This window comes from Fundulus heteroclitus, chromosome 5 (assembly GCF_011125445.2).
Source record: "Fundulus heteroclitus isolate FHET01 chromosome 5, MU-UCD_Fhet_4.1, whole genome shotgun sequence".
Taxonomy (NCBI): domain Eukaryota; kingdom Metazoa; phylum Chordata; class Actinopteri; order Cyprinodontiformes; family Fundulidae; genus Fundulus; species Fundulus heteroclitus.
The window spans coordinates 4,876,723-4,898,917 of NC_046365.1; the positions used below are offsets into that span (position 1 = coordinate 4,876,723).

At 43.7% G+C, this 22,195-nt stretch overlaps 1 protein-coding gene across 1 annotated transcript; it reads left to right on the forward strand.

The window, feature by feature from the left end:
* Positions 1-311: 311 nt before the first annotated feature.
* LOC105931209 (equilibrative nucleoside transporter 2) lies at positions 312-19,948 on the forward strand. Its single transcript, XM_036136752.1, has 13 exons — positions 312-418; positions 2,208-2,266; positions 2,353-2,434; positions 2,529-2,668; positions 2,860-2,999; positions 3,927-4,061; positions 16,072-16,169; positions 16,344-16,419; positions 16,516-16,613; positions 16,800-16,908; positions 17,789-17,874; positions 18,752-18,948; positions 19,519-19,948. The coding sequence occupies exons 2-13, from the start codon at positions 2,229-2,231 to the stop codon at positions 19,628-19,630; spliced, it is 1,311 nt and encodes a 436-aa protein (XP_035992645.1). The 5' UTR covers positions 312-418; positions 2,208-2,228; the 3' UTR covers positions 19,631-19,948.
* Positions 19,949-22,195: the final 2,247 nt, after the last annotated feature.

Consider the following 22,195-nt stretch of genomic DNA (forward strand, 5'->3'; position numbering starts at 1 on the left):
GAGTGGAGGAAAAATCACTTAAACGGATGATTGAAAATGAGTACTTTAAATAAGCAACACGCAATAAAGCAAAGAGATAAAATACAGCAACTAAATAATATGTTTTTACATAGAAATACATATATGTAGCTGATTAATTGATCAATTATTAAATACACTTCTTCTTTTTATTATTTTGTTGCATTTAATGGTACATCATTTTATATTTGTTGCTACTTTTTGGCCCAGTATTTATTTTATTGAGACTTATTTATTTCTGTATACATTCTGAATTATGGCAGGATTGGGCCTCCATAGATCGTACAACGTAAACTCCCCACTTTCACATTTCCCCGCCATCCGAACGTCGCCACAAACACACAGTATTCTTCATCGACCAGTTCTCTTCTTCATTCTACCCTCATCGACCTTCATGCTGGTGAGTTTTCTCTCTCATGCTTATCTGCCTTTGTCTGTTAAAACAATTTTCCTTTAGGTATCATAATCCATTAAAGTTTAACACGTGTGATAGTGTTTATTTAGTGCAAAGCGGTTTACAATGAACAGCCATGTTCAATAAATCAGAATATGGGCTCCGATGAGGCTCATTTGTCAGATTAAAGGTGCCTTTTGCAAATGACAGCCTTTAAGCACGTGATACTTTCATTAAGCCAACATGTATGTTATAAAAATATGTTTTTTTTCTCGGTTTGATGTAATATTCAAATCTTAAATGTTTTCATTATATGTAAGCAACTAATCACTGTTATCAACAGAAATAAGGGCTTTAAAACATTAGTCAATCTATATAACCAGTTATTTGGGTTATTGAAACAAGTGGCCGCTTTGGTAATATTCTAATTAACTGAATATGACTGCAGTTGGGATGTAATAGGACTCAATATTTAGACTACATTTACCAGTCTTGTTGTCAAATAATATGCGTTTCTCTGCTTCCCAGCAAACCTCTGCAGTTATTACTAGTCAGAAATTGTGAAATTGCCGGTAATAGCAATGTTGCGATTAGACAACAGCAGCTTCCCGGTTCTCAGAGGCGGCAAAGTTGTTTCGAAAAGCCCGCGTTCATACCCGGCAGGCGGGGAAAAACAAACTGTCAACTCCACGTCAGTCCTGCATGAAAACAAAAGATCCTCCTGAACCCGACGGGGCTGATTTATTTAGCTCTGAGTGGAAACCTTGGCATCAGACAGGTTAATCCGTGCTGGTTCAGTCAGGCTTCTAATCAAATAAAAAGCATACGTGGTGTAATTGCTGCATTTATGCTTATTGTACGTAAAAATAACATGATGATTCTATCATTTTCTGTCCTTTTTATTTTGAAGTCTAAAAAGGGTTTTTTGAACTCTCGCGGGAGAGAGAATTATTAAGTTTTTTTTTTTTTTTTGTAAAGTTTATTGCTAAAGACGTTTATGGAAACAGCATCTTAAAGATTTGGAATATTTCCCTTTTTTGTGCAGCATGCAGCCAACGAGTTTTCACTGTAATTCCCTGCAAGCACGAGCAGACTCAAGTGGCTTCCTTTACTGGTGGATTTGGAGAGACCGAGAGCAACTTCAAATAAACCAGTAAAGGAAACCACTTGAGTCTGCTCGTGCTTGGAGGGAATTACACATGGTCAAGGGCTTTGTATCAAAAACTACAGCGTTTTCAATAATTCATTGTCAGGAGCGGACCTAAGAAGAAGAACAAAATGCAGCAGGATCCGTGATGGGTTGGGGGTGATTTTTACTTCTACAGAAAATTAAAGGATTACAGGAGTATTCATGTTTATGCAGCATGTCCTTAACCTTTGTCCCTAGATTTATTGTTTTAAAGCCACATGCCTCTCGGCACACTAGGAGTTTTTTTAATTTTATTTTTTTATTCATTTTAAGGAACCGGGGAAAGAAAAAGAAATACGTCAGCACTTGATAATGCCGATCAGGGAAACATTTGCTGTTTTTGATCCTCACCTGACTGATTGATGCGTACATCTCTGTAAAAGATGATCCTATTTATAAAGGAGCTGCAAGTAAAGTGTAATGGATTTTGGGGCCACTTTCTGCTGTGGAGTTGCAAAAGTATGGACCTGAAGAGGATGCAGCTTAAGGTTTTCACCCTGGTTGCTTGTCACAGATATCATCAGTGGAGGGATGATGCAGGCTTATAATCAGCAAATGTGCTCAAAACACACTGGGATGTTTTTTTAATTATTTGTCTTCCTGCAGTAGAGCGACAGAAGCAGCAAAATGTGGAATGAAAAGAAACAGAGTCACCCTTCTGATCGGTGAGATTCGCACGCTGCTTGTTTTTATAGATGAATAAACTTGGGGTAAAATAATCTTCCCACTTTTTATTTTTCTCTACCCACAGCAGTCAGATTGTTGCCATCATCATCGTTGTTCTCGGTCAGGGAACTCTCCTGCCCTGGAACTTCTTCATCACCGCCTCACAGGTTTTCTTTTTAAATTCCTTCCATTTCTGCTCTTTAAATGTGTTTTGACATAAAACATTTAAACAATTCCTTTTTTGTTGTTGCCCACTTCAAGTACTTTAATGAGCGCCTAAAGGTTTCAAACGGTACAGAGGCCGCTGTGCAGAAAGACTACAACTATGACAGCTGGATGACTTTGCTCTCCCAGCTGCCTCTGCTCCTCTTCACGCTGCTCAACTCTTTCCTCTATCAGTGGTGAGTGCAGAGAGCAGCCACACACGCAGGTGCAGTGAAAATACGAGGGAAAAAAAAACAAAACAAAAAAAAACTCCTTTTGAATTCATCTTTCAGTTTTCTTGAATCTGCTCATATTTCATGAAACAATCCTGTGATTTTTTTGCATCGCTGCTCGACCTGCCAACATTTTCACTTTCTGCCCTCTGCAGGGTGGCGGAGCGTCTCCGTGTGGCCTTCAGCCTGGTTGCCATCTTCTTCCTCTTCGCCTTTACTGCCACCTTGGTCCAGGTCGACATGCATCCAGACACCTTCTTTTCAGTCTCCATGGCCACCATATGGTTCATCAGCAGTAGGTTCCTGAACATCCATCCATCCATTTTTTATTCCCGGTTATCCGTGCTGGGTCTCTCGCAGGGGTGGGTTGTGTGGTGCCTATCTCCAGTGGACATTGGGTGAGAGGCAGGCTCCCAATGTTATTCTGGAATGCTGTGTGTCCAAATCTCATAAAACAACTGCTTCATCCTCTATCTCATACCCTGTTTGGTACAGAGTGCTGTTCTTAGTGTGAGGTCCCACCTAGACTGTTTTTGTGTTTAAAAAAACAGGGATGCACCCTATACATATGTGTCTATCTATCTATCTATCTATCTATCTATCTATCTATCTATCTATCTATCTATCTATCTATCTATCTATCTATCTATCTATCTATCTATCTATCTATCTATCTATCTATCTATAGATATATATATATATATGTATATGTATGTATGTATGTATGTATGTATGTATGTGTATATATATTTATGAATGTATATATATATATATATATATATACATAAATATATATATATATATATATATACATAAATAAATAAATACATACATACATACATATATACATATATGTATGTATGTATATATGTATGTATGTATTTATGTATGTGTGTGTATATAGGCAGACCAGTCTATTGAAGGTAAGGCCAGTGAGAGGAGGAATAAGAACAAAACAAAAAGACATATTTTTGTTGATGAAACAGCTGCTTATGTGCAGGTTTTAAATGGTGCAGTCAGCACCTGACTGTTAAATTAGTCCAGTGGAGAAAAGCCCAGCTGTGTCCAATATTTAGATGGGACACTGGGATGGACAATAAACATAATTCAACCACTGCTGTGGTCCTGCTGTCATTTCGCAGGGCTCAATAAAAACAGCCTTAACTGTGATTGTTTTAACATGTGTGTGTGTGTGTGTGTGTGTGTGTGTGTGTGTTTGCAGTGTTCGTTGCTGTGCTGCAGGGCAGTCTCTTCGGTGTGGTCAGCCTGTTTCCTCCTCGTTACAGCACTCTGTTCATGAGCGGCCAGGGCCTGGCTGGGATCTTTGCTGCCGTCGCCATGCTATGCTCCATCATGAGTAAGCATAAGTGTTACAGACAAGCACCTATATCAAATACATGACAAGAAAACTTTATTATTCTCCTGTTATAATGGCTGTATTTCCGATCATTATTTTTGGAATGCCCCCTGATGCTAATTTTAGCTGATTTCTGTCTAAGCACGGTAAAAATAACAACAAAGTTATTTCTTCTTTTTTTAAACAACAAAATGCAAAATCAATAAAAGTGATAATCTCAAAAACAACACAGAGATGGAGAACTGTCTTTCTCTGCATCAGTGGAGCTCTACAAATACAGTAGAATCACCACGTATCTCATGTCATACCTTACACGACAGATTATAGTTTACAGGCCTTATACCTTCTTTTTTTTTGCCTCTGAATGTAGTGCACCATACAACAATATCTAGACTTTTTTCCCCAAATAATATCTGTAGAGCTGCAGATATCAATTATTTTAGCAATCAATGAATCTGTCGATTATTTTTATGATTAATCGTTGAATCTAAGTATAGATACTCTTTGTAAATGAGCATACCTCAATAATATATCTCTGTAGACACTATAACAAGGGCAGTTATGGCTTATTTACTGCTTGGAGTGGATCGTTCTTTCAGCAAATGGCAGGTATACACTAGTTGATGATTATTTGATTACTAAATTAGTTGATGATTATTTCAATAATCAATTAACCACGATTAATTGTTTCAGCCCTAAATAGCGATATCCAACTTAATACCGGAAAGAGAAAAAAGCGGTGATTCGCACTTATCTTTTACATGACAAAATCACTCATTCAGTTATTGTAACTAGGAAAGAGCCGTAGGCAGCCTCTCCATCATTATCAATCATTACCTAATTATACTGGCGCCAGAGACGATGTCACACTGTGTGTGAGCGAGAGAGAAACAGCAGTGTTTCCTGCAGCACTATCTTGGCGAGGCGGCCACTTGGCCAAACTCACGCTCCCGCCTCGCCAACATTCCAAAAAAAAAAAAACTAAATCAATATGGTTGTATGTTTATTTGACTTTAACACGCGTTTTTTTGTTGTTGCTTTCTCGCGTGCATATAGTGAATGGCAGGAAAAAAACAGGCAAGCGAGAAGCAGGTCGACTTCACCACTGCCGTCTGCCGCATCAACCCCCCCAGTGCCAGTTTGTTCTCTTTGATCTCGTTTTCCGTAGACTTTTGAATATTAGCAACTGAGAGCGGATGGGGAGAACTAGCTCTGCAGGCCGTCTTTATTTAAGACCTTGTTTAAAAAAATCGTGTTACGCTCTGATTTACGAACCCTGGATGAGATTATCGCGTTGGCCATCCACATTGACAACACTCAGCGGGAACAGTTACAAGAGAATCCCAGCCAGAGAAGGACCAGTAAACCTGAGACTTCACCTCACAGGACACCCGTTGAGTCTGTCTGTCCGTCTTCTTCCGCTTATCCGGGGTCGGGTTGCAGGGGTAGCAGCTTCAGTAGGGAGGCCCAGACGTCCCTCTCCCCGGCCACTTGGGCCAGCTCCTCCGGGGGAATCCCAAGGCGTTCCCAGGCCAGCCGGGAGACATAGTCCCTCCAGCGTGTCCTGGGTCTTCCCCTGGACCTCCTCCCGGTGGGACGTGCCCGGAACACCTCACCAGGGAGGCGTCCTAACCAGATGCCCGAGCCACCTCAACTGGCTCCTCTCGACGTGGAGGAGCAGCGGCTCTACTCTGAGTCCTTCCCGGATGACTGAGCTCCTCACTCCATCTCTAAAGGAAAGCCCAGACACACTACGGAGAAAACTAATTTCAGCCGCTTGTATCCGAGCTCTCGTTCTTTCGTCCACGATCCAAAGTTTGTGACCATAGATGAGGGTAGGAACGTAGATCGACCGATAAATCGAAAGCTTCTTTTGGCTCAGCTCTCTCTTCACCACAACGGATTGGTACAGCGCCCACTTCACAGCAGACCAATCCGCCTGTCGATCACCCACTCCATCCCTTTTCCGGTTCAAGACCATGGTCTCGGATTTGGAGGCACTGATCTTCATCCCGGCCACTGCGCACTCGGCTGAGAACCGCTCCAGTGAGAGCTGTAGATCACGCCCTGATGAAGCCAATAGGACCACGTTATCCGCGAATAGCAGAGACGCAAGTCTAAGGCCACCAAAACAGATCCCCCCAACACCTTGGCTGCGCCTAGAAATTCTGTCCATAAAAGTTATGAACAGAATCGGTGACAAAGGGCAACCTTAGCGGAGTCCAACTCTCACCGGAAACGAGTCCGACTTACTGCCGGCAATGCAGACCAGACTCTGACACCGGTCGTACAGAGACCTGACAGCCCTTAATAAAGGGACGAAAACCACACTGCTCTTCCTGAATCCAAGAATCGACTATCCGATGGACCCTCCTTTCCAGAACCCCCGAATAGACCTTACCAGGGAGGCTTAAGAGTGTGATTCCTCTATAGTTGGAACACACCCTCCGGTCCCCCTTTTTAAATAGGGGGGCCACCACCCCAGTCTGCCAATCCAGGGGAACTGCCCCTAATGTCCACGCAATGCTGCAGAGCCGCGTTAACCAACACACCCCCACAACATCCAGAGCCTTAAAGTACTCAGGGCGAATCTCATCCACCCCCGGGGCCTTGCCACGAGGAGCTCTTTAACAACCTTGGCAACCTCAGCACCAGAGATGGGAGAACCTGACCTAGAGTCCTCAGGCTCTGCTTCCGCAATGGAAGACGTGTTGGTGGGATTAAGGAGGTTTTCGAAGTATTCCGCCCACCGACGCATGACGTCCCGAGTCGAGGTCAGCAGCACACCACCCCCACTATAAACAGTGTTGGTGCCGCACTGCTTTCCCCTCCTGAGACACCGGATAGTGGACCAGAATCGCTTCAAAGCCGTACGGAAGTCTTTCTCCATGGCCTCTACGAACTCTTCCCACGCCCGAGTTTTTGCCTCGGCGACCAGCCGAGCCGCCTGCCGCTTCGACTGCTGGTACACATCAGCTGCTTCCGGAGTCCCACAGGCCAACAAAGCCCGATAGGACTCCTTCTTCAGCTTGACGGCTTCCCTCACCACTGGTGTCCACCAGCGTGTTCGAGGGTTGCCACTGCGACATGCACCGAAAACCTTGCGGCCACAGCTCCGACTAGCCGCCTCAACAATAGAGTCGCGGAACACTGTCCATTCAGACTCAATGTCCCCCGCCTCCCTCGGGACGTGTTCAAAGTTCTTCCAGAGGTGGGAGTTAAAGCTCCGTCTAATGGGGGACTCTGCCAGACGTTCCCAGCAAACCCTCACAATACGTTTAGGCCTGCCAAGTCTGACCAGCTTCCTCCCCCACCATCGGAGCCAACTCACCACCAGGTAGTGGTCGGTGGAGAGCTCCGCCCCTCTTCACCCGAGTGTCCAAGACATGCGGCCGCAGGTCAGATGAAACGACAACAAAGTTGATTATTGAACTGCGACCTAGGGTGTCCTGGTGCCAAGAGCACATATGGACACCCTTATGCTTGAACATGGTGTTTGTGATGGACAATCCATGACGAGCACAGAAGTCCAACAACAGAACACCACTCGAGTTCAGATCAGGTGGGCCATTCCTTCCAACCACGCCTCTCCAGGTCCCACTGTCATTGCCCACGTGAGCGTTGAAGTCCCCCAGCAAAACGAGGGAGTCCCCAGGAGGGGCACTCCTTCCAGTACCCCTTCCAAGGACTCCAAAAAAGGTGGGTAATCTGAACTGCTGTTTGGCGCATAAGCGCAAACAACAGTCAGAACCCGTCCCCCCACACGAATGCCAAGGGAGGCCACCCTCTCGTTCACCGGGGAGAACCCCAACCTGCAGGCACCGAGATGGGGGGCAACAAGTATGCCCACCCCAGCTCGGCGCCTCTCACCAATGGCAACTCCAGAGTGGAAGAATGTCCAGCCCCTCTTGAGGGGACTGGTTCCAGAGCCAGAGCGGTGCGTCGAGGTGAGTCCGACTATCTCTAGTCGGAACCTCTCAACCTTGCGCACGAGCTCAGGCTCCTTCCCCACCAGAGAGGTTATTCCACGTCCCAAGAGCCAGCTTCTGCAGCCGAGGATCGGATCGCCAAGATCCCCGCCCTCTACTGCTACCCGTTGCACAATGCACCCGACCCCTTTGGCCCCTCCGACAGGTGGTGAGCCCATCGGAAAGGGGACCCATGTCGTCTCTTCGGGCTGAGCCCGGCCGGGCTCCATGGGTAAAAGCCCAGCCACCAGACGCTCGCCAACGTGCCCCACCTCCAGGCTTGGCTCCAGAGGGGGGCCCCGGTGACCAGCGTCCGGGCGAGGGAACACGAAATCCAATAATCTTGCTCATCATAAGGGGCTTTTTGGGCTGCTCTTTGTATGGTCCCTCACCTAGGACCTGTCTGCCTTGGGTGACCCTACTAGGGGCTTAAAGCCCCTGACAGCATAGCTCCTAGGATCATTGGGACACTCAAACCCCTCCACCACGGTAAGGTGGCAGCCCAGGGAGGGGACCCGTTGAGTCATCAGTTACATATAACCGGCAGGTGGCGTCCCTTACCCATTGGTCTCCCCAGGATACCAGTGAACCCATGCAGCTGGGAAGAACCAAGTTGACCATGGCGGAAAGAAGCCGAATCTTCCGAGATAAATTATGTCTCTACTGTGGTGAAGCCAGACATCTACGCAACAATTGCCCGGCGTTAAACGAGCAGACTCACCAATAAAGGGAGGATTATGGGATAGTAATGCTATCAATAAGTCCTCCAGTTATGACCGCATGGCATTGGACGCCACTCTCATCAGGTCTGAAGGTCCCATCAATCTGCGAACCTTAGTGGACTCTGGAGCAGATGATGATTTTATTGATGAGAAACTGGTTGGGACTGCCAATCTACAGACGGAGGAAATAAAGGATCCTCGTGAGGTCAACGCCCCGGATGGACGCCACTTGGCCCGCATCACACGGATTACTACACCTCTTACTCTGCTACTGTCCGGTAACCACAGAGAGGAAATTCAATTCCTGGTTATTTCCTCACCCAATGTTCCCATAGTTCTCGGTCACACCTGGTTGAAGATTTATAATCCCCACATTGACTGGTCTTTGTGCACTGTTGCTAGTTGGAGCCTGTTTTGTCTCTTCCATTGTCAGCTATTTCACCCACCAATTCTGTCCCAAAGACCCCACATAAACCACCTGATCTCTCCACAATCCCTCCCGAGTACCATGACCTGAGTGAGGCATTCAGTAAGGCCAAGGCTCTCTCTCTCCCTCTTCATCAGCTTTATGATTGCTCCATTGAATTACTGTCTGGAGCCCCCTTACCATCAAGTAGGTTATTTAACCTTTCCCATCCTGAACGCGAGGCTATGGAGGAATATTTATCTGATTCCCTAGTGGCTGGTCTAATCTGCCGTTCATCAGCCCCTGTTGGAGCAGGGTTCTTTTTTGTTAAAAAGAAAGACTCTAGTCTAAGACCATGTATCGATTACCGAGGTCTCAACAATATCACTGTGAAGAATAAATATTCTCTGCCCCTAATGGATTCAGTTGTGGAACCTATGTGCAAGGCCACAGTCTTCAGCAAGCTTGACTTACGTAATGCATATCTTCTCGTGCGTATTAAGGCTGGTGACGAATGGAAAACTGCATTTAACACTCCCCTAGGTCACTTTGAATATTTAGTATTGCTGTTTGGATTGACTAATGCTCCTGCTGTTTTTCAGGCAGTAGTTAACAAAGTTTTGAGAGATATGCTTAACCAGTTTATCTTTGTCTGCTTGGATGACATCCTGATTTTCTCACGCAACATGGAGGAACATGTGAGACACGTCCGGATTGTTCTTCAGAGGATTTTGGAGAACAAACCATATGTGAAAGTTGAGAAATGTGAGTTTCACACGTCATCCATTAAATTCCTGGATTATGTTATCCAGAAAGGAGAGCTAAAACCTGATAACAGCAAAATCCAAGCGGTGACTGAATGGCCTGTTCCTAACTCCAGAAAACAGCTTCAACGTTTTCTGGGGTTTGCAAATTTCTATCGTGGATTCATTCGAGACTATAGTAAGGTGGCTGCACCTCTGACTACTCTCACTTCACCTGTCAAGCCTTTTACTTGGAGTCCACAGGCGGATGAAGCATTCTCTAGACTCAAGACTCTATTCTCCTCAGACCCCGTTTTGGCACATCCAGATCCCGAGACTCCATTTGTTGTGGAGGTTGATGCGTCAGATTCTGGTGTGGGTGCTGTACTCAGTCAACGGACATCTGGAGAAGGTAAATTAGGTCCATGTGCCTTTTTTTCCAGGCGGCTCACAACCGCGGAAAGGAATTATGACGTAGGGGACCGAGAACTTTTGGCTGTGGTAATGGCACTTCAAGAATGGAGGCACTGGCTGGAAGGTACTGTGAAGCCTTTTGTTGTGTTCACAGACCATAAGAATCTGTCTTACCTGAGAACCGCTAAGAGACTTAACTCTCGTCAGGCTAGGTGGTCCCTGTTTTTGGGAAGATTTAACTATACGCTTACTTACAGACCTGGATCAAAGAATACTAAACCTGACTCCCTGTCCCGCCAGTTCCAGTCTGAGGAGGTCGCTACTGAGGTTGGCACCGTTCTTCCTACATCATGTATTATTGGTGCTGCCACATGGGATGTGGAAACTTCAGTTAAGGCTGCCCTTGCCGACCAGACAGCCCCTGATGGAGCTCCGTAGGGTTGTCTGTTCGTCCCTGTGGATTTACGTTCTTGAGTCCTGCAGTGGGGTCATGACTCTAAACTTACCTGCCATCCTGGATTTTCGAGAACTCTGTCATTCATCCGTCAACGCTTCTGGTGGCCTTCCATATCATCCGACACCAAGACCTACGTTTCGGCCTGTTCAGTGTGCGCCAGGGGCAAAGCATCACACCGCCCTACCATGGGTCTTCTGCGACCTCTCCTGGTCCCCAGCAGGCCTTGGTCCCTTGGACCAAGCCTTGGACTTCATGACTGGACTTCTGTGCTCGGCAGGTAAAACTGTCGCTTTAATGATTGTCGATCGTTTTTCTAAAGCAGTTCACTTTGTCGCCCTCGAGAAGCTGCCTTCGGCTACAGAGACCGCAGATCTGATGATGTAGCATGTCTTCCGTATTCATGGATTACCGGTGGACATCGTGTCAGATCGCGGACCCCAGTTTTCATCCATGGTTTGGAAAGCTTTTTGTCACTTGGTGGGGGCTACTGTTAGTCTGACGTCTGGTTACCATCCCCAGAGTAATGGCCAGACGGAAAGAGCTAACCAAAGCTTGGAAGCGGCACTACGCTGTGTCGGCAAAGAACCCTCTGGATTGGTCATCTTACCTGCCATGGGTCGAATATGCCTGCAACTCTCTCCCCAGTTCTGCGACGGGAAGGTCACCTTTTCTCGTGATGTTTGGCTGTCAGCCTCCACTATTTCCGAAACAGGAGATGGAAGTGGCGGTTCCGTCGGTCCAGGCCAACATCCCCCAATGTCGGGAAATCTGGAAGGAGACTCGTTCATCGCTAATGAAAGCTGGGGATTGTATGAGACTGGGTGCGGACAGGTGAAGGATTCCTGCTCCTCTTTACACACCTGGTATGAAGGTTTGGTTATCATCGCGGGACTTAACCTTCAAGTCGAGTCCCGTAATCTTTCGTCTCGCTGCGTAGGACCATACGAAGTGGAGAGGGTCATCAACTCATCGGCTGTTCGTCGGAAGTTGCCCGCAGCTCTGAAAGTGCATCCTGTGTTTCACGTGTCTCTGCTCAAGCCTGTCTCAAGTTCTCCCTTAAGCCCTCCAGCCGTTCCCCTCCACCCCCGCGTGTCGTCTATGGTGGCACAGTTTTCACTATGAAGAGGATTATGGAGGTACGCCGGCGTGGACGTGGTTTCCAGTAACTTGTGGACTGGGAGGGTTATGGTCCCGAGGAGCGGTCGTGGATACCCCGCTCCTTCATTCTGGACCGGTCTGTCCTGGAGGACTTCTACCGGCTCCATCCTGATTGCCCTGGCTGGACGCCAGGAGGAGCCTGTTGAGAGAGGGGGGGGGGGGGGGGGGGGGGTTCTGTTGTGATCTTAAGCAGTGCTAGTGGGCGTGGCTGAGTGTGGCTCATCCTTGGTTTTGTGGCGCACCTGCTGGCTATCCTGAAATCAACCTGGCAGTATATAAACCCCTGGAACCAGACAGCAGGTGCCAGTTTGTTCTCTTTGATCTTGTTTTGGAGTAGTTGGATGCCGCTCAGACCACTCTGCCTGCCTACCTGCCAAAACCACAGCCGAAGATAAGTAAACTAGAGAGTTTTTTGCCTTTGTTCCAAGTTCAAGTTTGCAAGTTAACTGGAGAGTCTTGGACCTCTTTGTTTTCCTTCCCTTTTGGAAGCACCTTATGTTAAAATAAATTATTATTTATTTTTACATCCTGAGTCTGCATTTGAGTCTGTACAAAACTAACCATAACGGATTTTCAATGAATGCACGTTTCAGAACAGCATCTAAACGGTTAAACCAACAACCTTTCTGTAAGGTATTCTGCTTCCTGCTATTTGCTGAAGTCCCAGCCCCTTTTAAAAAATATAAGCTTAATTTAACAGCCGATGTACCGATTTAGAAATGACATTTTCTTTTCAAATAGCTTCTTTTGTTCTCCACTGATATCAAAAATTGGTAACTTTGTTTTGACAGTAACATGCTAGCGCCTGGTATGGTGTTTTCAGTGATGGGACAATGATGGGATTTTTAGGTTCAAGACAGATGATTATTTAAAGAATAGAGTCAGAGTGCATGTTTTAAATTGAATAAAAAGCAAAAAAAGTGAATGATCAATTCTTAAAAAACAACCTTTGTTTTTTTTATTATTCTTAAAACATTTTTTCACATGTTATCATCATGTTTTAACAAGGTTTTGAACAAATTTGCATACAATTAGTTGAATTTGAATTACTAGCACCATATAAAACAGATAAGATTAGGTGAATATATGACAATTTACTAACATCTGAGCGCGCAGTGAGACAACACGCGCGCGCTCAAAACCGGTCTCGCGTGCGCTCGGTTCCTTCTCTGCTCGACCTGCTCATTCCATGCTCAACACCAGCTGTGCTGTGCGCTTGCCTGGCCGTTTCTCCGCGAGCGTCGCGCGAGAAGAGTTTTTCAGAGTTAAGCTCGGATTGGTTCCTCCGCGCCAGACCCGGTTGCAGAAACAAATTACAGGGGCGGCATTCCATTTTTTAGGGGGGCACAAAAAAAATAAAAAAAAAATAAATAAATATATATATATATATATATATATATATATATATATATATATATATATTGATTGTTATAATAAAACAAGAAAAGAATAACGGTTAATCAAGTGTTTGGTCAATGTAAACGCCCAAGAGTAGTTGAGTTCTACTTATCAACTTAAAAATATTTCATGACTGCAAGAGAAATGTTTAATTGAGCTATACTGAGAGAAATTAAGTTTATATTAAGGTAGATTTACAACTCATGTTGGGAAGCTATTTATAATTTATTTTTTCTGGGTGATATATCCTGATTGTTAAGGAGATCTTGTGTGTTATTTGGTTGTCTGATTGTACATTTTGTTTGGAGCCCATATATGCAGTTTTTTTCTTTGCTTCAGTGCAGTTGTGTGCTAATGGCATGTTCTTATGTGTTTAATAGTTCTGTGGTTTTAACATGAGAGGGTTTGAGATTTGGGCTTGTTTTTTTCTTTTAAATTGAGCAGGTTTTATGCTGGTTTGGGTTACTGGAAACTAACAGTGACATAGCAGACCTCTCAACTTTTACCAAAAGTTAAGAGTGAGATTATGCTAATTTGGGGGCGGGGCTTGTTTGGGACGGGGCTAACCTGACCTGGAAGAGCCGGTGGAGTCTCAACTCCATCTCATTTAGACATGTATTACTTTTGTTAAAAAGAGAAAGAGACGTATTACTACTTTATTGTTCAGTTAATGGATTAAGACATAAAAAAATACACAATTGTTCAAATAATACTGAATAAAATTAAGTAGTTTTAAGTTATTGAACGAATTATTACACTGTTACACATTCATCTATGGGTTGTTTATCATTGTAAATCTATAACCTGATTGGTGAATCAGGCTGAGTTTCATCAAGCCTTTATGGTCAACAATTTCCCCTTTAGCAGCAACACTGAAGCACACAGAGGTTCCCGCTGCGTCTTTACGCACGATCCAGCTGCTGATGTCTCCCTCCTTTCAGCTCAATGCACTTCTAGACTGTTACAGTTTCTCATCACCTTTCACAGCGACAGGTTTCTCAGTCAGTCGCCGCGCTGCTCAGACAAATCTCTATTGCTCTCGTCAGTGCGCTCTGGGCGGTGAGGTGGGCGGATTTTACCCCCGTGCGCTGCGTGCGACGGATAAAGAATGGGGAAATGCATAATTACTGTAAAGGGCTCCTATAAAGGGAACAGGGGTACTGACAGGTCTGAGATGAAGCCCCTGATGTTACAAGTTCTTTAAAATGACCCTTAAAAGTGCGCACCTGAATTAAAGCGCGAGGCAGCAGCCCACCGAAGCGCCACTGATTCGATGTTGTTAAAAATAAAATAGCATGAAACACAGCTACTAACTCTCCTATTAACTTTAACTGGCACACGTTGCTACCGATGTGAGGACATTAAACGGAGTGATTCACGTTTTGAATGGTTAATGGTGATAAAAGCACCTGCTCCGAGGGAAAGGAGGGGGGAGAGGAGCAAGCGCGAAGGCACAGAAATACGGTGCATGTAGTTAAAAAATGCAGAATTAATAAAAACGAAACTTATAAACAGACTAAGTGGCGTTTTAAACTGCTTCTGGTTAGCAGAACTGTTATATTATCCAGCGTGCAGCCATGACTGGTTCTGAATGAACCGGTCATCTGGCAGCAGCTCCCCCCCCCCTCGCCCCCTCCCCTCCTGTGTACGCGGTACAGGACCTTACCGGCTCACTTTCACCACTGTTAAGACTAAAATTATTCATAACTCTGATCACTCTTCCTGCTGCTCTGTTAACACGAACTGCAGCAGGAATTACTGATGGCCACAAGCTGTGAAAGAAGCCGAAACAGCTCAGCAGAAGGCGGAGTTTTGTCGTCCGCAGCCCAGATGGGCTTTGTGATTTTTATGCGTGAGAAATGCCATGTTTGCGTGTGAAATGCCATGTGTTGCGTGTGAGCGTGTGAAGTCAGTGAAATGCATGTGTCACACGGTCAATGCGTGAAAGTTGAGAGCTATGCATAGGGTAACCTGTAGCGCTGTGTCTTAACTCAAAAGTCCAGCATAAGCTACACGCTAATAAACATGAGCGCTGGTGTCAGGCTGAACACACTGACTGAAGTAACAATTCTGACTAGAACAGGTTCTGTAATTACAGCAGCTATGAGAACAAGGAGCAGAACAAAGCAAGAGTTCCCTTCTACCTGCAAGTAACTCAAGTCTCTTCAGTTTGGCAGTTTTAGGGCTTGGTTCTGCTCCTAGCTGTCCTAGCTAACCCTGCTAGCTGTCCTAGCTAACCCTGCTAGATGTCCTAGCTAACCCTCCTAGCGTGAATGTTTACTCCAGTTTAGACTTCAGTGCTGACATTTCAAACAGAAACTAATAGCGCTCCTTCCAGCTCGCTCTCTGCTTCGTTCTCACTTCTTGTAATTGTTTGGTAATCAGACCAAATTTCCATCCCGCCATTGGAAATTTGTATGATTGACACATTAAAGATAGTACTAAAAGGAAGATGGCCACTACGAGGTAAAAAAAAAAAAAGACAGCTTCCAGTCCAGGGTCTGCTCCGCGCTCAACCAGAAGGCACAAATATCGCTCCATTATATAATTGGGGAAATGTAAGCGGCGACAAGAGCTGCTATAGACGGCGATTTGCCGCCGTTGACCGGCTACTTTTGACTGCCCTGCTTATTATGGATCATTTTGCTAATTCCAGATGGATAACAAGGATTGTCAGCTGGTAGTGCGTCCTGCTGGTGACGCCAGACAAGACAAAACTAAAAAAAAAACATTTTTCTCTGCAGGCAAAAGTGACACCAAGTCCGCTGCGTTGGGATACTTTGTCACTCCGTGTGTGGCCACATTATTGACTCTTCTCGGCTACCTTCTGCTGCCACACCTGGTGAGCCGAAAGTCTCCAGATCTAAAACATCACTTTATTTCAGAGCATGCTAGTTACTGTGCACATCTGTTTAAATATGTTACCTGCATTCATAGGACAGTGGCTATTACAGATATCAAATGGTGTGTTTGTCCGTCTGGGTAACCTTCTGATGGCCTTGGCTTTTTCTTGTAGGAATTTGCTCGTTTTTATCTGAACAGACATCAGGCAGACAAACTGGACACATCCAGTAAGCTGACCAGCAGCACAGGTTGGTGCAGCGCAGCGTAAAGGCGTGTCAGCTGATCTAATGTGGCCGCTGTTAGGGATTTGGGTGATCTTTGACATCTTTTGTTTTTTCCTGAAGATAAAATAGCCTTAAACGGTAACACGAAAGACCTGGAGGCCCGAGGCATTCAAGAGGAGAGTAATGAACGGTCTTCTGTCTTTGCCGTCTTTAAAAAGGTAAACTAGTCTCAAGTGTTACCTGTGGTGAAAGATGGCTAAAGCTGTGATAACACAGACGAGTTTGGCCCCGAGTCGACGGCAGTCTGCCTCAGCTGATAGTCAGACGAACCTGCTTTTCTTTCTCGGTTGAAAGTCCTGTGTTGCCTGTCACGTGTGATTCAGCAGCTTTTTCCTGTCTGACAGATCTGGCTGATGGCTCTGTGTGTGACCTTGGTGTTCGCCGTCACCCTGTCGGTGTTTCCTGTCATCACAGTGCGAGTAAAGACCGTCTACACGGACTACAGCGACTGGGGTAAGCAACTGGCCAGTCATCGTGCAGGACAGGAAGAAAAGGAGACACAGGCGCTACTATTTCAAGTCTCAGCTTTTGTATTATTGGGACCTATAAATAAAAAGAGATATTTTAGACTTAATGTGAAAAGGTGAACTGAATAAATTTGATCTCTGGAGTTTATGCTCTTTATAATGGGGGCCATAGTTATTTCTCATTATTTAAGATTTATAATTATTTACATTTTATAATATTCTTTGTGTAGTTTTAATCAGAGGACCAATAAAATAACAATAAATTGCTTATTTTAAAGCAATAAAATATATTAGATCATTCAGTGAACCAACATCGTATCAAGTAAGGTACATTAGTGACTTTTTTAGCCTACTGTAATGTTATAAAATCCTTCCAAGCAGTTTGCTGACCCTTAAACTGCGGTGTGATCACCATGGTGTCCTATACAGTCAGAACTGCATTCTGTCTAGAGATCCCATGTTTTCAAACAATGGTAGAAGTGTGGAGGTGGAACTGGGAATTTTCAACTTCTGAGGAAGGGACACACACAGAGTATTCTCCAGCTAACCATGCAGTGAGCGCACAAGAATATTTTCCTTATTATGTTTTTATGACACAACAGCATAAACTAAGTCCATTTGTACTACTGTTTTAAAATGTACAGTACATATCTTCTAATCTATTGAACGTGACTGCATTACAAAAGGTTTGCAAACCACTGATCTAGGTTAATTGGAAAGTAATTTTGTGGATTTGTTACCCTTTTACCTAAAGTAATCTGCTCCACTTCTACAGAAGCCCAGAATAGAAGAACCAAAGAATGGCTCTGAATAGTGGCATGTGAATGTGATCTGATATAGCCTGTCCTGTTTCCTGTGTCTTCCAGACAAAGTGTTCACCTGTGTGTGCTGTTTTATCGTTTTTAACGTCATGGATTTGGCCGGCCGTGGTGCCCCTTCTCTCTTTCAGTGGGTGAGTCCACAGACATGCTTCCACGATATTCCTCACTTCCATGCTAAAGTTGAAGCTGGGAAGAATTTGAGTAAAATTCGGTTTTCTTTAAGTCACTCTGCCTTCCTAATTAGATTTTGGTCAAATTTCTGGTCAAACACAGGAAGTCAGCATATGTATGGAAGAAATATAGTCTCATTAGAAGCAGATTTATTTTTTACACAAGGAATCTCAAACTGAATTTTTTTTTATCCTAAATGTTTTTTGTTTTTTACTTTAAATTCACCAGCAAAAATATCTCCTGTAGAAATCCACAAGAAAAGAGTTCAACTGCAAATGTGTTGGCCTTCTTCCATAAAAAGGTGTGCAGCTTTCATACTAGCTAAAAGTTAGTGGTGGCGAGAAGTTTTTAAACTTGCGGTGCACAAAAAAATGTTGATGTATAAAACCATGCATAGACGTGTCGCAGCACACGTTGCCTTGATAAAGCCAGATGTGTGGGAAATTAGTTCTTAGGCCGCCCTGTCCCCACCTCTAGATACATATCCAAATCAGTGTCAATATCCAAAAGGTACCCACCATGTTTCCAATTTGTTGATAATTATATTATGATTTCTATTTCATCATTATGCTTTTTTTCTATGTCGTCCAGCCCTAGTCTGCCCCCACATATATTTTGTGAAGTACTTTAAATCTATAAGACAAGTCAGGATGTTACTTAAAAATAATTACCTTGAAGTCAGCCACCGCACACGGACCCCGCTCTTATTTTGTTCCCAGCACAACTATTATAATTCTAATTATTATAATTCTATATATTATAAGTATCCTGAGTTGATCATGATTATAGCAGTTTGAGTGCACAGTTGATTAAAGTTTCCACCTGACCTTCCTGCAGCCGTCCAAAGAGAGTCGCCTGTTTCCCGTCGCCGTTCTGTCCCGCCTGGTCTTCATCCCTCTGCTCATGATGTGTAACATTCAAGACTCCAAGCTCACCGTCCTCTTCAGACATGACTGCGGCTTTGTTGTCGTCATGGCACTGTTCTCCTTCTCCAACGGCTACCTGGCGAGCCTCTGCGTGGCCTACGCTCCGCAGTGAGTATGATGCCATGTTCGATGCAGTTCACATATAGGCTTGGCTTTCATCGCCTAAGAATTTCATGCCGACCCATACAAACAAATTTTGGAGTAAAATGTCCATTTTTTTGTAAAACCTTTCACCTTTTTTTTCTTTTTTTGTGCTTTCTAGAGAAACATAAATAGTAAAATATAGCCGAACTCAGCTTGTTAATTAGACCCTGAATGATGATTTCAAGCTCGGGCTGCTCTGTCTGCGCCTCTAGAGTTTCCCTGGCGATCCATTGATCAGATGTTCAGCAAGAAGTGAAAAATAGATTTTGGTGTCCATCTGCAGAGCTGCTGTGACACTCATCAGTCTGAAGGGATTTTAGCAGCCATGGGATGACAGCTGTTCTCATCTAATTTGATGTTTCACTTGTTTAGTACACCAAATTAGCAAAAGCGGTTGTATAATTTTTGTCGAACAGTAGCGCGATCTGCTATACAACATGAACATAATCAGCGTTGAAAGTGAACAAGCTGAAAATCAAAGCTCAGCCAGCTTCTTCCTCACTTTTGTGCTCAGACTCTGTCTCTGTTCCACAGGCTGGTGAGGAGCAGGGACTGCGAGACGGCCGGCTCTCTGATGACCTTCTTTCTCGTTCTGGGGCTGGTTGTGGGAGCCTCGTTTTCATTTCTGCTAGGGAAACTCGTTTAGAGAATGTCCACTCAAAGAAAACCCCCAAGGACAAGCACTTAAGTCAAGGCTCTGCTGGCGCTCAGATCTGCATTATAAGTAAACCTGTTGCTTTTTTAATGGCCCTGTCACATTTTACTGTCATGATTTATTTGTATTGTGTGTATTTTTCAACTGCATTAATTGTTTATTGTTTTTGAAACATCTTTAAGCCTTTCCAGTTCTAACGTTTAAAAAAAAGGTTCTACTCATCATCACCCCCTCGTGGTAATATGAGGTAAATGCAGCAAAGTGTAAAAGTGACGTTTCTGAGTTGAAAAGGGAATTCGGCAATGCAGGTACAAGAAATCATTTACATAACACAAAGAACCTCCAGAATGTACAGGCATCTGTCTCCTTTCACTGATTTAAATCTCATTATTTATTTATGTCCATATTTGTGTGTTAATGCACTGAAGTGTTTTTATTGTTTTTTTTTAACAGATCTTTTTTATGTAAAGAGATATCGTCCTTGTTAAAACTTTCAGTTATTTTCAATGATGACTTTATCTTTGTTTGCTTTTTTTATCTGTTATTTTTATACCGTTTTTGATAAATATTTATGAAAACTTTTGTAAAATGGAATAAAAAGCTGTGCAGGAGCAGAAGTTGTTGTTGTCTTCTTTGGTTGTCATTTGTAATTTTGCATACAAAGTTCTGTTCTGTGTTTTGCTGTGGGGCTGGGAAGAGCAGGTTCAGGAGCCCAGTTGGTTCAGTGGACGAGCCAGCAGCTGGGTTTGGACCTCAGCAGTCCCTTCTTTCCTGTTCAGTTGTCCATCAGACAATAAATGACATAAGGAGGATAAGCCACAAAGGATCCTTGCTAAAGAAAGTAGGGTCGTTTATTGACTGCTGTTTCTAAGCATAGTAATAGAAAGTTGAGTGGAAGGAAAAGCTGTGGTATTAAAAGTTGAAAAAGCCCATTCATCACCATGGGTGAGATTCACAAGGTATGGGCTGTTCTTAAAATTGATGTGCCAAGGTGACCTGGAAGCTTTAACTTCCTCCCCCTTTTCTATTCCAATCTTTGAGCCTCAAATTTTGTCACAAGCCCTTTTTTAACTCCTAAAAGACCAGTAAACGAGTTTAATAAGCTTAAATTTTCCTATAGATATTCAATATAGCATACAAATCAGGATCTGAGAAACATACAGAATCTTACTACCGTAATTGGTGATTTAAAGTCACACCAAATTTTGATAGATTATTAAAGGTGCATAGCCGCGTTATTTGATTTTTTTTTTAATTTTTTTTCTTCGCCAGTAGCTCACTCGTTGCAAACAGTACGCCTGCCGGCGTATTACTTATTATTTTGGTGTTTTACGCTTTGTTTTTGCTCAATTTGTTAGTAAATAAATCCTTTCGTGTTTGTTTTTAATAACAGAGGAAGTACATACTAAGCATGCGCAGCAAAGGATAAAACAAAGAAGAGCCTAACTGCTATTCCAAGAGGGAAAAGACTGGAATGTCCCTTGGAATACAGTATGAACAATGATATTCAGTGAGGCTAAAGCTAAATCTGCCGAGGCTCTGATGTGACACCAGAGTTGACTGACGTGAGTAAATCTTCTGATATGAGGCACTTAAAGTTGCTGTAGATCAGTGTATTTAGTTGACAACGGTTGGCCTTCAATCATGCCAAGCTGCTGCTTTACTGCGAGGCATTGCAGAGAGTCAAGCTGGGTCCGGCATTATTTACAAGTGATTTATTTATTAAACAAACAGGCATTATCATAGTTCTGCGATACTGCCGGTAGATGGCGCCACATCTGTTTATATCTGCTCATCGCGCCCATTGTGGGGCTATATTTAGTCAAAAAAGACCATCAAAATACCATCAGGATAGACGCTTGGTGTATATAACCTTATTTTATCATTGTCAAATGGTTTTTGGTCTTTAAGCATACAACGTGGCTATATACCTTTTAATAAATAACCAGTTTTTTGAGAAGTTGTAGATGGACCAATCAGAGATGCATCTTGTGTTCTTTAATTGGGCTTGAAGAAAATCTGTATGTTGACTAGATAAACAAGCATGAATTGGTTAAGCAAGTCTCATAGATCATTGTTTACCAAGGAGTGACAGACGGCTGGTGCATTAGTCCAAATGGCATCACTAAGTACTCAAAGTAACCCAAAAGGGTTTTATAAGCAGTTTTCCATTCCCTTAACCTATTCTGACAAGACTAAGCATTATGAAGGTTGGGTTTGGATTAAAAAGTTTAAACTTGAACAACTTTAAAGGCAGAAGTCAGGAGGGGTAAAGGATATTAATTCTTGACATTGATATGGTTTAGACCACAATAGTCAATACAAAGTCTTTCTTGGCCACAAAGAAAAATCCTGCAACAGAGTGGAGAGAAGCGTAATACCTGGAGAAAGTGAATCCTTAATTTAGGTTAAGTTATAGAGATGACTAGAAAGTAGAGGAACTCCGGGAGACAGTTCTATGACACAATCATATGGTCTTTAGGTGGGTAAAGACAGGGCTTGGGGCTTGGTAATTCTTGTTTGAGGTCATTGTAATCTGTTGGCACAATAACAGAG